General features: G+C 41.4%; 1 protein-coding gene across 2 annotated transcripts; it reads right to left on the bottom strand.

The window, feature by feature from the left end:
• Positions 1 to 595: 595 nt before the first annotated feature.
• Positions 596 to 14,261, bottom strand: LOC104594278 (Sucrase/ferredoxin-like family protein). Of its 2 annotated transcripts, XM_010254502.3 has the most exons (6): positions 13,611 to 14,259; positions 5,197 to 5,282; positions 4,805 to 5,110; positions 4,554 to 4,637; positions 1,609 to 2,058; positions 596 to 885 (listed from the first exon to the last, which is right to left on the bottom strand). In XM_010254502.3, exons 1-6 carry the CDS (start codon positions 13,980 to 13,982, stop codon positions 825 to 827), a joined length of 1,359 nt encoding a protein of 452 aa, XP_010252804.1. In that variant the 5' UTR covers positions 13,983 to 14,259; the 3' UTR covers positions 596 to 824. The 2 variants fall into 2 exon arrangements, with proteins under 2 accessions (XP_010252804.1, XP_088753009.1); XM_088896883.1 differs by lacking the exon at positions 596 to 885 and having other exon boundaries at positions 1,498 to 2,058; positions 13,611 to 14,261.
• Positions 14,262 to 14,737: the final 476 nt, after the last annotated feature.

Raw genomic sequence — 14,737 nt, 5'->3', positions numbered from 1 at the left:
CACTCCTGTATTGTAAATTTATAACTTGGAGAAGGTTCTCTTTAATTTCTCTGGTTAAAACGAGTGTTCTGGCTGGGAATAGAGGCACTGACATCCCCTCCGTTTCACGTTAAGAAAATGAAAACTGTAATTCTTTTTTTAAATGCATACCAATAATCATGTAATACACTTGTCAAAATGAAGTAATAATGTGAATGTCTCGTATTGTGCCTCTACCAGTAATGATAATACGGGACTAAACTAGGGCAATACATGAAGCAGCAGAATTTGGACATGGTAAATCGCCATTAGGCAGGTTAGGTCCTCTACCTAAAATTGTAATCGCATATTCTAATAACAATCGGTCCCAGGAGGCCACAAGGGAAGCCAACATTTTTTTTTTCTCTTTATTGTTTATCTGTTGACTGGTGATCAAAGGCTTGTGCTGCTGCAAGGGGAGGAATCACAACTTTTTCAATGAGCAGATGGTGATGAGCCCCAACTGGCACCTATGACGTTAATCCGATCTCCGTTAATATTTCGTAGAATGGCTCATATTTTGTAGTTTCGATTCTCAACTCTCTCCATTAAAATCCCCGGAAAGCCTCATTATCAAATCGTCTTTTGTTTCTATTTTTTTTATTGTCTAATTTTATTTTCCTTTTCAACTAATATTTCTGAGGGATTTTAACAAAAATTGTAATCAAACCTTGGCCATGATTGCATCCAATGGGTGAATTGAATAACGAAACTTCGGAGTTGGGACCACCCTAGGGTTTCGTCCGGTCTTTGTAAGTTGGCTGATTGAATGCTTTCAAAACCCTCCATTTCCACCACCTCGACCATCACCACAGTGGATTTCCGAGGCCACAGATGAGCCGTGAGCGCTTTAGAGCTTGAAAGCAACTGAAAACACATTTAATGTAAAACATTCTTACTCCAAATTAGCACCTAGTTCTTGAAGAAATTGTTGTTCACGTAGGGCTCAGTTTGGAAAGAGTACAAATACAAATATGTACTGTGCAAATACAATGTTTTTGCACTGTACATATTTGTATCCAAACTGAGACAAAGGTCAAAATAAGACCTGGTTGTGCTAATCCAAGCTTTTACATGGCACATCAACAAGCTGATTGATATATAAAATGCAAAACCAAAAGGTAAAAGAGAATAACTATGAAGCAATAACCAAGTTGTATGATTCTGTAGGAAAAAGCTGTGGTCCTATGGCTATGGTACTCGGTAACAGGAACAAAGTAATTCTTCTCAATTTCTCATAGCCTGACATTAGATAAAAACCACTGCCATTTAGGTTAATTTCTGAAGAAAAACTAAAATGCTATGGGTGTTCTTAAGTGCAGTGAAGAGTCAAAAGCATGGTTGGAGAAATTAACTAATTATAGCTAGGGTTTGTTAAGGCTTTAAAATATTAAGCTCGAAGTGGTAAAATTGTTGTTCATTTTTTATTTTTAAATACCAAGTAATTTCCATAGATGCAGTAGGAACTAGGAATGCAGATACTGAAAACACTGACTCAAATATATAATCTCCTATGTATCCAGAAAATGAAGTGGCATTACTTGCACACTACAGAAATTAGGAAAAGACTAAAAGCAAAGATGTTATCACCTCAACTGTTTGTAGCAGCTATAAGCAATGGCAATTGAGACAACAGCCCAAACAACAGCCAGTGCAGCATATGTATCCTCACGCTCCCAACTCTCAAACCACGTTGGCATTGCACAGGCTTTGCGTGTGCAACCTCCTTTAGAACCAACCTTTGAAACCTGTTTGTCATTGCTTTTCTTCTTCTCTACTGCTGCCTTCACCTCCCCCTCATTCACAACATGACTATTTTCATCAATCTTTTCTGAGAACGAAGGATTCTGGCAACATACGAAGTTCTGGCTGCCCTGGCAACAACCTCTGACCTCAATTTGAGTTTGACTTCCAGAGGAATCTGCCCTGTTGGTCTCTATACGATCTTTTGTGGTTTTCTCTCCGTTGGTTTCATTGTCTAGTTGAAGCCTTAGCTCTTGAGCTCTCTTCTGCTCCTCTTCTGATAAGCCCATCTGACCCCTGAAGGTCATTCAAACATTCCATTACAAAGTGATGTATGCCTAGATAAATTAATTGTATGCAGGTTTAAATTAATTTTCAATTGCATTATCTCAAATAAACTGATAAGAGATATGGCCTGCAACATCCTAACAAAATGGTACTTACGTCCACCACAGTTAGATCTATAATGAGGAGACGATAAAGAATAGACCAGTCAATTATGAGGGCTCAGATCTGCTACCCACAAGCTGTTCCCTCATCATTCACGAGGAGATATTCCTAATACATGGCAGTGGTGTTCTGTGAGCAGGGACATGGGAACTGTTTGTGGGTGGCAGATCTGGAGTGCAATTATGAGCTCTTATTACAATGGAGAATAAGGCAAAAAAAAGTAAGAAGATCGAAGTGTATATATAACTTTGTATCAACTCTGGTTTGAGTAATAGGTTTGCTTCTTGACTAGAATAACCATGGAAAAGTCTGAAAAGGTATATGCCTAACTAAACTATTCAATAAGACAATGAAAAAAGAGAAAGTGCCAGATGAATGGAGAAAGAGCACCATGGCATCTGTTTAAAAACAAATGTGATATACAAAGTTGCAATAGTTATTGTGGGATTAAACTAATGATCATAATATGAAACCCTGGGAGAATAATTGAGCAGAGTCTAAGACATGAAACAAGTATATTAGAAACAATCTAGCTTTATGCCAGAGAAATCAACCATGAACAACCTTGTTATCGATACAACTCATAGAAAAGTTCACAGAGAACAAGAGAGATCTTCATATGGTAGTCGTTGATTTAGAGAAAGCACATGATAGAGTTCTTAGAAAGACAACCAATGCCTTAGAGTTCATGTTTTTGGGGTAGAAAAGAGTATAAAATGGGTATATGGACCTGACTAGGACATGTATGAGGGTAAAACAACCAATGTTATAACACCCATGGAAGAGAAACTAGAGATTCCAGTTACAATAGACTTCACCAAGTCTCAGCATTCGGCCTTTATTCATTTGCACTAGTTATGGATAAATTGACTAGACATATTGAAAAGGACAATCCCTGGTGTATGTTGTTTGCTGATGACATAGTATTAATTGATGAAATTAGAGGGAGATTAAACACAAAGTTGGATTTATGGACAAATGCCTTAGAAACAAAAGGCTTTAAAATAAGTTAGATTAAAAAGGAATATATGCCATTCCGTTTTAAAAAGGAATGTAGGCAATGTAATTTTAACAATAATAAGAATAGATATAAGGGTACACAAATCACCAGACACCAAGAGATATTTCAATATGACCTCTTCTGGCAGACTGGCACCTTGGTCCAATGATCCACAACAGGGGAGAGACTAAGGAGCTTGTAGCCAATGGAACTAAATCAAGATAGTCAAAATGGAAGGTTGCATACGGAATCCTATGTCATAATAGAAGATTACTTAAGCTAAAAAGAAATTTTCATAAAAACAGTCATAAGGCCAGAAATGTTTTATGGAGATGGGTTGAGCAGTGAGAAACATGTAAAAAATTGAGCAATACAACAATACAAATGCTAAGATGGATAAGTGGGAAAGTAGAAATGAACTTATTTAAAGGAACCTAGGACTAACTCCAATAGGTGATAAAATTTAGGAAAGTGGATTAATATGGTTCAGTCATGTGCAGGCAAGACCATTTACACTAGCATTGAGAATTGATTTGTTGAAAATTGAAGGGTCTAGAAGGGCTTTGGGCAGACAAAAAAGGACGTGTTCCGAGTAATGAGAAATGATTTAAGGCCCCATAACAATGGATATGGCACTGAACAAAGTGAAATGGTGGAATAGGATACATGTACTCAACCCCATAGTTTTCAAGGCGCCAAGGCGAGGCTGGGCATCAGGGGGGTGCCTAGGCACCTAGGCGATGGACTTTTTTATATAGAAAAATATAGATCCTAGGGTAGTTCCCTAGGTACCATAGCCATATTTCCTTAATAATTATTCATAATTTTCATAAGAAAAGTATGGAGTTCATGTTAAAGTATAGAAAATCAACATATTCATGAGAAGAAAAAAAAAAGAAGGAAACTGCTAGTAGTAGTAGTAGAAAATGTGTTGATTAGACAAAATTTTAAGTTCTTGGTTCAGGTTTTAAAGTCTTTGAGGGTTCAATACAGCATTTAGCAATGTTTCTATTGATTAAATCCTAACAAATAAGAAAATAATAAAAACAAATTAGTATATAAACACACAAAATGAGTATTTTAGTTTAATAGTGACTATTTTATAATTATAATGTCAAAAAATAAAGAACAAAAAAGTATTTTACAATACATAGTACAAAACTGCTAGGCGATTAGGCGAGGCGACACTCAAAGGGCGCCTTGTCGCCTAGGCGTTGCCTTGACAACTATGCTCAACCCTATATAATTGGAATAAGGCTTAGTTCAGTTAAACAGAAAAGAAGCACTAGAGAAATAAAAGAAAAAAAAAGAAATATGTATTTTTGGAGAAAATAGATGCTACCTCCATAGTTGATCAACAATATCCCTTTTCCCAATATGGTGCTCTAGCAAAACAGTTACATCATCTGGGGTGACATACCCATACCTTCAGAGGAAATAAAAGACGACTCAGTTCCAAATACATTTAACAGCAGATAGTATGTAAAAAGAATATCTTTTATTTTACTTTTTGTAACAGGTAAAAGAGAACTTAAAAGTATATGCAACAAACAGGTTGAGAGCTATATGGATCAACAAACAACACCCTCTTACCAATGACCCATCACTTTGCCATTCATGTTTGGACCAAAAATGATTACGTTTCCTGCATATTTATGCCCACCAATGTGTGAACAAGGACTAACAGAAACTTGACCTTGAAGGCCCCGTGCATCTATCTCTTCTTTAAATCTTGTAACTAGAGCAGGTCCACAAACACCACATCGGCGATCCCGGCTCCCATGACAACAAACAAAGACATATGATCCTGTTAGTGCTTCAGGGGTTCCAGGCTGCCATTCATTGTCCTTCACAAGCACTTCCTCAACAAATGTATCAACATCAAAATGTGTCAACCGCCTACAAGCCCAACTTTGATCATAATCTGAAATAAAGAGTGTTTCTGATGTTTCTTACAAAGTGGAAATGAATAGGTTTAATCTGACCTGTATCTGATCATGTCAGGAAAGATCAATACATCTCCATTTGATGTCTCCGTCCCATCGTGTCCCTCACATATTGTTAAGCGAGTCTTTGGAAGGGAGAAAAAACAGTAAATGAATTCCAAGAAATTAAAAAAAGAAATAAAATTAAAGGAAACCAGAACTCAACTAAATGTGAAAGCATAAGCTATGATTACACACCATATCATATAACTCATTTTGCTCCTTGGAACACCAGAAATGTCCCACCAAAGCATTGCTAAACTTCACCAAGGCTTCCTAGATATACCTTGAGTTCTCTTTCTAAATATAAGACATGTACAAGATCCTTTAAATAGTTGAATAACTTCCTTCTTTAGAGTTTTTGACATTCATTCCAAGTATATCAATCGGAAAAACACCGGTGTTAGCTAATCATTTACAGCTAATGGTTAGTTAACCACTTACCAAGAGTAATCATGAATTTATTGTCTGAGCTGGTGAGAGGGTGAGGAACTGGGTTTTCATCTGTTGCCATTGTCTGAGCTGGTGAGAGGGTGAGAGGGTGAGGAACTGTGTTTTCGTCTGTTGTCATTGTCTGAGATGGTGAGAGGGTGAAGCAAAGAGAGGGTTGCTGAGAGGGTGAGAGGGTGAGGAACTGAGATGGGAGAATTTGTGGAGGTAGGCCGTTGGAAAAAAGCTTTGAAGATTGAATCTAAGGAGCTCCTATTTGAGGAACTGAGATTAAATGGTCAGCTGAGCTTGAAAATCAGGGAAGCAAAGAGAGGGATGGTGCTGTTAGAAGGGGTGGGGGTAATTGAAGGGCTCAAGGAGTTTGTGGAAGGTGCAAGTAACAAAGGCAAGCAAAATAGTTGGAAAGAGCTTCTCTCAGAAACTGGAAGAAGGTTTGTTGTAGAGTGTAAGAGAAACCTTAAAGGTTATTTTATCTCCTTGACAGAATTTTTTGGCAAGGGTAGAAAGCAGATGATCTGCTTTCCAGAAGGAAGGAAGAGTCAGGGCTGGAAGGCAGTTCATGGCGCCTTATGTGAACTGCTGAAACGCCTGAGTGTTAAAAGAGAAGCAATAGTAAAAAGGAAGATAAGCAGTTCTAGCAGTATGGCGAACAATGTTAAGCAAGAGACTTTTTTAGTGATAGCTGGGGCAGGTAAATACAGAATGGGAGTAAACATACAGAGAGGTGATTGGGAAAGTAAACTGATAGTTAAAGATTCAGCTCCCATTCTTGACTGGAGGAAAGTTGCAGATCTGTTAACAGCAAGTTTAAAGTTGAAGAGCACATTTATTTTAACACCTTTTGAGAAGGACAAGGCTTTGCTGGATCTGCTTGAGAACAGAGTAGAAGTTGAGGCTTTAAATATTCAAGCTAAACTTGGAAATTTCACAATATCAAGATGGTGTCCGGGATCAAACTCCAAAGATTTCTTTGTTGAAGATGGAGTGTTGGTGCGCCTTTTAGGTCTTCACTTTCACTTGTGGAAGCAAGAAACTGCTGAAGCCATTGCTTTGATGTGTGGAGGATCACTAGGAGGTGCCTTTTGGGGAGACCTTCGTTCAGCTTCCATTTTATTGAATGGAGTAAAACCTGAGGAGATTCCTCGGAAGATAGAGGTGTTAGTCGAAGGGCATTGCTACTCTGTGTGGCTGGCTTCATCCACTGAATCGATGCTCTGGAAAGAGGCTCGTAGGGAGGGAGATGAGAAGGTTGAAGATGAAGAGCTGCGTGGCAAGAAAGGGTTGGAGGATTCAAACAAGAAAAGCACTTTCACTAAAATGGAAAAACATTTGCTGGAGAAACAAAAGGGTAGCAGGCAGGGGGTGGGATTTTCGCGTGTGGAAGCAGTGAACAGTCTGGAGGGTGGTAGGTCCTTTGCACAGGTTGTAACCGGCACCAAGACTTTTTTGAACAAGGAAAAGGGGTTGGTCCAAGGAAGAACCGAACTTAGACCTGTTAAAACCAAACCAGGGCCGGGGTTGGACGTGTGTGACCTTCTTAAAAGTCACGTGAGCTCGCGGGTGTTTAAGAATGGGCTAAAGCAAAAGCCCATGTGGGCTGCTAATGGTATTTGTAAAGGCCCAAACAGGTCAGCGGGCCTGACCCAGCTTGTTAAAAAGGTGTGTGAGCCTTTAATGAAACACGTGACTGGGGTTTCGACTATGATAGACATCGGTTACGGTCTATCATCGTCCCCAGCCGCAAGCCAAAAGGGGGAATGTGCGCAGCGTCGGAAACCAGAAAAGAAGAGGGCGTTACAGTGGGTCTCCCGACGAAGTTTGAAGGAGCTTAGCCCCGTGCGCGGCTTCTCAGAGAGGTCGAAGCCAAGCTTCACTAGGGGAAGAACTGAAAAGAAGAAAGAGAAGTTTGAAGGATGGGTGCAGTGCGGTGAAGGCGATGATGAATCGGAGGACCTTTCTGTTGATGGCTCTAGCGTGGGCAGTGTAAATGATGAAGGCAGCTGTGCTGGAGGTGATATGGAAGGGTGGAATATTGCAAGATTATTCCAGGGTGAAGACTGCAATCGGCTTATCTCACTCCCAAGACCACAGAGTGCGCAAGGTTTATCAAAAGGGGAAAACCGGGAGAACCGAAAGCAGAGCAGGAATACGCCATCTAGGGGTGACCTAGGGGTAGAGTGGAAAGATAATTGTTTACCAACTCAGGACAGAAGTACTTCCCAACCAACTCAGGAAGATAATTGTTTACCAACCTCCGGAACAAGAGAAGGAGGCCGAGAGCAGTCCTATTCTAGCTTGTCCATCAGTCCCAGGTAACCATGTGATTTCGGTTTGTGCTACTAATGTGTCTCCTGTGTCTTTGGTTCCAAATTTCGTTCCTGTACCATGTCCTGTAGCCCATGAATATGCAGCCGAGCTAGTAGGCAGGCTCTCTGAGGAGGGGGAGAGGGGAAGGAAGGATTGTGGGAAGGTGCGGGAAGAAAGGTATAGGAGTGGAAAAGTGTGGGAAATCATTGAAAGAGTGTTTAAGGATGTGGAAGGGAAGCTGATTTGGAGGAGGGAAGGGGAGGAAGGAAGAGAGGAGGGGTTAGTGGAGAGGAGGGAAAGGAATGAGGGTAGAGATGGAGAGGATTACGGGGAGAAAGCAGGGAAGGAGGGAGGTAACATTAAGGGGAGGAAGGTTAGAGAGGAAAGAATTGAGGTGGGACTAGAGGAGAGGAAGGAAAGGCAGGTGGACAGAGATGAAGGGGATTATGTAGGAAGGGTAGGGGTGGTGGAATCGGGGAGAGAAGACACGATAGCAGAATTTGTAGGGAAGTTGGGCTGTAGGCTGGAAGATTTGAACGAGTTGAAAGAAAGTTTACAGAAGAGGAAGATGCAAATCATAACAAAGAAGAGGAGGTTGAGTGAAGTAGAGAGATTAAAGAGAGATGTAGAAGGAGACAAGAAGCTCGAGGTAAAAGGAGATAGAAGGAAAGGGGGAAAGTAGTGGGTAGGTGGCAAGGGGTTTGTAAAAAAGAAGCGGAATGAAGATTCTTAGTTGGAATGTGAGGGGAATTGGGAGTGCGAAGAAGAGAGCAACAATAAAAGAGGTAATAAGACGGTATGACCCAGACATTGTGCTGCTGCAAGAGTCTAAGAGAATGGAGTTTAATGACAAATGGGCAAGGAGTGTATGGAAAGCCAGGGGGATTATCTGGGTGGCGTCTCCATCGTGGGGTGCTTCCGGGGGGATTGTAACAATGTGGAAGAGGGATGTGGTTGAAGGTATGGAGGAGTTGATCGGAAAGTATTTGGTTTCCATGAAGTTTAAGCAGCAAGAGGATGATTATATGTGGGTGCTCACAAATGTTTACGGACCGAATGACTACAAAGAGAGAAAGGAGTTGTGGGAGGAACTGGCTGATGTTAGAGGGTTGTGGGATGGGCCTTGGTGCATGGGTGGGGATTTCAATGTGATTAGATTCTCGGAAGAGTCCAACAAGGTTAACCAAAGGGTGACAAAAAGCATGAGGAAGTTTAACAGTTTTGTGGATGCCTTTGAGCTTAAAGAGATTCCCCTAGGACATAAGACATTTACATGGTCAAATCTCCAATCTAGACCCATTTGCTCTAAGCTGGATAGATTCCTGTTCTCTTTGGATTGGAAAGAACATTGGGGAACCTTGGATGCTAGAGCTCTCCCAAGGGTGACATCAGATCACTGGCCCATAGTGTTATGTAAGTAGGAAAGAAGGTGTGGAGGTCCTACCCCCTTTAGATTTGAAAATATGTGGTTACTTCATCTAGGGTTTCCTAACAAAGTGAGGGAGTGGTGACATAAGTGTAACCCGTTGGTGGAGTGGGAGGGCATGAGATTCCATAAGAAACTACAATTCTTGAAAGCAAGAATCAAGGAGTGGAATTTGATGGAGTTCGGGAGGACAGAAGAAAGAAAGGGAGACTTGATGAAGAAGATTGAAAGCCTTGACTTTAAAGAGGAAAGGGGAGAATTTGGAGAGGATGACAATAACCTCAAGAGAGAATTGAGAAGACAGTTAGAGGATTGCCTGCACAAGGAGGAAATTAGCTGGAGGCAAAAATCTCGGTGTAAATGGTTGCAAGAGGGAGATAGAAACACTAGGTATTTCCACTCTCTAGCAGATGGCAGGAGAAGGAAGAACTTTATCTCCAAATTGGTAGTAGATGGAGTTGAGTTAATACAGCAAGAAGAGATTGCCAGGGCCTATGTGGAGCACTTCAAATCTATTCTAAGAAGGCCTGTGAGTAGAAGGGTGTGGGTAGAAGGTTTGGATTGGCCAGATGTAGGGGTGGAGAACAGGAGAAGGATGGAAAGAAGCTTTAATATAGAAGAGATCAAGGAGGTTGTGTTTTCTATGGATAGAACAAAAGCTCCAGGGCCGGATGAGTTTACAATGGCTTTTTATCAGGATTGTTGGGATATCTTGAAAGATGATCTCTTGCGGGTGTTTGAGGAGTTTTTCAGGAGAGGAATTGTCAATCCGGGTGTGAACTCTACATTTATAGCCTTAATTCCAAAAAAGAAAGATGCATCCCACCCGAAGGATTTTAGGCCAATAAGCTTGGTTAATAGCTTGTATAAGATCATTGCAAAAGTGTTATCTTTGAGGTAGAAGAAGGTACTGCCAGATATCATTGCACACTATCAAGGAGCTTTTGTGAGTGGAAGACAAATTACAGACCAGATTTTAATTGCTAATGAGAGTGTGGAGAACTTTAAGAGGGATAAGAAGAAGGGAGTGGTCTGTAAGCTGGACTTGGAAAAGGCTTATGACTTGGTGGACTGGGAGTTCTTGAGGAAAGTTTTAACTAAATTCGGGTTTGGGGCTAGATGGCGTAAGTGGATCATGGGCTGTGTCCGGAATTGTCATTATTCAGTGCTAGTGAATGGGACAGTGGTAGATTTCTTTCCAGCCAGTAGGGGTATAAGACAAGGAGACCCCCTTTCTCCTTTCTTGTTCATTTTAATTGCGGAGGTTTTGGGGAAACTGATTCACAGAGCAGATTCTAGGGGGCTCATTAGAGGCTGGAGGGTTGGGAGGGTGGAAACCCCCCTCACTCACTTACAGTTTGCTGATGACACGATTCTGTTTTGTGAAGGTGGTAATGTGAGGTTTATCAGGAACTTAAAGTCGGTGATACAACTGTTTGAGCAAATGTCCAATTTGAAGGTTAACCTTGGGAAAAGCTGTGTAGTGGGGGTGAATTTGGAGGGAGAGATCAGGGAGAGTGCTGAAGTGCTGGGGTGTGAAGTTTCGGGGTGGCCTCTGAACTACTTAGGATTACCATTAGGTGATAATCCCAAGAGAGAGTTTCTGGAACCCGGTGATGGAAAGGTTTGAAAAAAGATTGGTATCCTGGAAAAAGAACTACCTCTCTCTTGGTGGGAGAATTACACTAATTAAGGCCACACTTGCTAACTTACCCATCTTTTTCATGTCGGTGTTTAAAATCCTAGTGAAGATTGCTAATAGATTAGAGAAGATAATGAGAGATTTCCTGTGGGAGCCGAGAGAAGAGAAGAGGGATCATAGAGTTAGCTGGGAGATAGTGTGTAGGAGTAAGTCGTGTGGTGGTTTGGGGCTTGGGAGTATTAGGAGAAGGAATATGACTCTGTTGGGGAAGTGGTTGTGGAGGTTTCCTATGGAGAAGGATAAGCTATGGGCTAGAATAGTGGCAAGTATTCATGGGCTGGAGCACAATGGATGGGACGCTGGAATTAGAGCTAGGATCACAAGCAATTCTCCTTGGGTGGCAAGTATTCCGTCTTTGTATGCTCTTTCTGATTTGAAAAATGAGCCGATCTCGTCTTTCACCACCCCGTCCTCTTCCACTTCTGGGATTGGGTGGAACTTGGGTCTAAGAAGGGATTTGAGGGACTCAGACTTCGACTGTATTTCGAGCCTTCTTGCACTTCTTGATAACGTTGTCTTATACCCCACTAGGGCGGATTCTAGAATTTGGGCACCTACCCCCAATGGCATTTTCTCTTGTGCTTCGTTCTTCAAAGTCTTAAGTCAGTCCACCTGTCCTACCTTGTCCCCTTTCCCTGTTGGTGAGGTTTGGTGCAGAGCTATACCTCCTAGGGTTGGTAGTTTTTGTTGGGAAGCCTATCTGGAAAGAATCAACACTGGTGATCTACTCCAAAAGAAGAAACCCAATACTTGCTTGTCACCTCAGTGGTGTGTTCTGTGTAAAGCAGATGGGGAGACTGGTTTTCACCTAATGGTGTCTTGCCACTTCGCGAGGTCATTGTGGGATTGGGCTTTCTCCTTATTTGGATGCAGTTGGAATCCCCCATCAAACATGCAGGGCCTTTTCTCACCTTCCTTTTTCAGGTGGCGGTTAAAAAGGGGAAGGACAATGTGGAGAGGACTAAGGGCTACAGTATGTTGGACACTGTGGGAAGAAAGAAACTCCAGGATATTCTCAGAAACTTAGAGAGGAACAACAGATCTGAGGGCTATCATATATTTTAGGGCGGTACAGTGGCTAAAATCTTTGGAAATATTCACAGATTACACTGTGGATGACATGTTGAGGAAGTGGGGTGAAATTGCAAATTGCACGCAGGCCAAGTCAGTAACGAGTGTGGCTTGGACCCCCCCCCCCCCCCCCACCTAGTGGATTCTTGAAATTAAACTTTGATGGATGCAGTAGGGGAAACCCGAGACAATCGGGGATCGGGGGTGTTTTCAGAGATGAAAATGGGGTCATCTCCGCTATATTCTCAGGCCCAATTGGAGTGGGTGACGACTCCCTTAGAGCTGAGATATGTGCAGTTATGGAAGGAGCCCGAAAAGCCAAGGAATTGAACACCAAGAAACTTATAATTGAAGGGGATTCAGAGGTGATGATAGGGTGGCTGACTAAAGATCAAAATGATTTATGGAATTATAATAATGAGAAGAGGAAATTCAAATGGCTGGTGCGGGAGATGGAAGTTAAGACATGTTGGATTAAAAGATAAGCTAATTCCCTAGCTGACGGTTTAGCAAAACAAGGGGCAGAAAGGGATTCTTTGTTTTGGGCTAAGCTGTAACGTTAGTGTATTTGTATCTTTGTGTTTTCTTTTTTCATTTCTTGAAGTTCTTTGTGACTCTTGGAAGATAAACACATTTATCTTCCACTTGTAAATTTTCTTCTGATGAATTAATGAAAGTGTTATTGATCAAAAAAAAAAAGAGTAATCATGAATTTATGATTATGAAACAAAGTAAGCACAAGGGTTGGATCCACTTCACAAATACAACCAAAAGAACTAGTGCATAACTGACTCAACACAAGGACCCTAACTGTAAGGTAAGGGAAAATGGGATCCAGACTGTGATTTCCTCTCATCTCGTTGGTATGAGCTAAGGACTAATAAGATTCCTGATAGAGGCTGAGCCTGACTCTGGGTTCAAGGAGCAGGAGTTAATTAAGTTCTCCTTTCGTCCGTAATATAAAACCCTGAAAAAAACAAGGCAGGTTTCCTAAGTCATAGAACAACTTCTGCAAAGCTCTAGAACTACAAACTATTTTCTTCCCATGTTAATGGGATATTCACCCATTACTCAGGAGCGGGAGGGTAATGGTTCTCAAATATCAAACATCAAAACCCTATGTCTCATCCAAACTAAAACCAAATTTGATTCACTGCCGAAAACCCTACCAAACAACCTGAACCAACTCCCGAAAACCCTATCAATAAAGACTTTGTAGATTGAAAATAAACAAATAAGAAAAAGGATATTCAAGGAAATCCACATCCTGGATAATGGAACTCCATATCCACATTCTATCACCAAAATCCACAATTATCTGCACTCCCGCCAAAACCCCAACCAAGGGCCAGACGATGCATCAGATATCAGTTGACCGAACCAATTTGAGGAAGGCCAAAATATTCGTAAGAAAAAGAAAGAGAAAGGGGGAAAGAAATATATCAGGCGGGTTGGCACCTTTTTCTTCATCTCTCCTTTTCTCGCCAAGAGAGCAGCAGATAAGAGCCTGGGCAACCGATCAAACTCAGCTGCTTCAACGTGGGGAGGCCACACCTGGGGATTCTTGTAGCAGAGGAAGACATGGCGGTCGTAGATCTGAACAGTTCCCACCAGAGGGCTCTGACGGAATTCAGAGCGCAGGAAGCCAAACTCAACATCACTGTTGTTTCCGCTTCCTCCATCGCCAGCAAGCAAACCATCGTTCTGAAAGCTCCCGGAGGCGCTGCCTATCTGGGAGTTGGGGTCAATAAGTAATCCATCTTCTGAGACTGCTATGGGGGAAGAAGAGGGATTAATGAAGGAGAGGGGATCATCTCTGCTACTTGCCATCGAAGTAAAATAAGCTGGGGTGGTTGGAGGCAGTGAGGGAACGAAAAATCCTCAACAAGAATTTCTGGGCTTTTTGTTTTTCACATCTACTATTCTACTCTACTTGATTGAGATAGGGGCGAAGGGGCTAAGAGCAGACGCTGTTCTGGAGGTGGAGCCGTGGAGGATATGCAATTTTTTCACTCTCGAATCTCGATTCCCTGCTTTAATTTCTGTTTTCTACTGTTTTGATTCTGTTTTTTTAATGGAGATGTTTTTCTTAAAAAAAAAAAGAGGAGTGAATGCGGTGACTGGCGTAGTTCCCTCGCTCCACTGATGTGGGGATTGAATTGGGATTTGGTTCATTTCAGTTTCAGGCGTGATTATTATGACACTTGTTATCCAAGGGTTCGTATAAAAAAGAATGCTTTGACTTAAAAATAAGAAAATTACTTTAACTGCCCCTAAGGGTTTTGATAAATACTTATTTTTTTTTGAGAATTTCTGACAAATACTTAAAATGCCCCCTGATTTAAGGAATTAATTAAATATCTTGTAATTTCTTCTAACATCACAAACACTTCCCCTCTATTCCGTTACATTCGGTTCTTAGTTATTGTAATGTCATGATATTTCAGAAATCCACTTTTTGCCTTCTGGAGTTGAAAACCTCCATAACCGGCACAGACAGACCCGCCCCGAATTCGGCTTCAGTCAGTGCAACCTGGTGCCTACACCGTTCAAACAACCCCTTGCAACTTTATATTGAGAATATC

The sequence above is a fragment of the Nelumbo nucifera genome, chromosome 1 (genome assembly GCF_055504915.1).
Source record: "Nelumbo nucifera cultivar China Antique chromosome 1, China Antique-T2T, whole genome shotgun sequence".
NCBI lineage: Eukaryota > Viridiplantae > Streptophyta > Magnoliopsida > Proteales > Nelumbonaceae > Nelumbo > Nelumbo nucifera.
The sequence above is the reverse complement of the archived record's forward strand: the minus strand, read 5'-3'. Positions and strand labels throughout refer to the sequence as shown.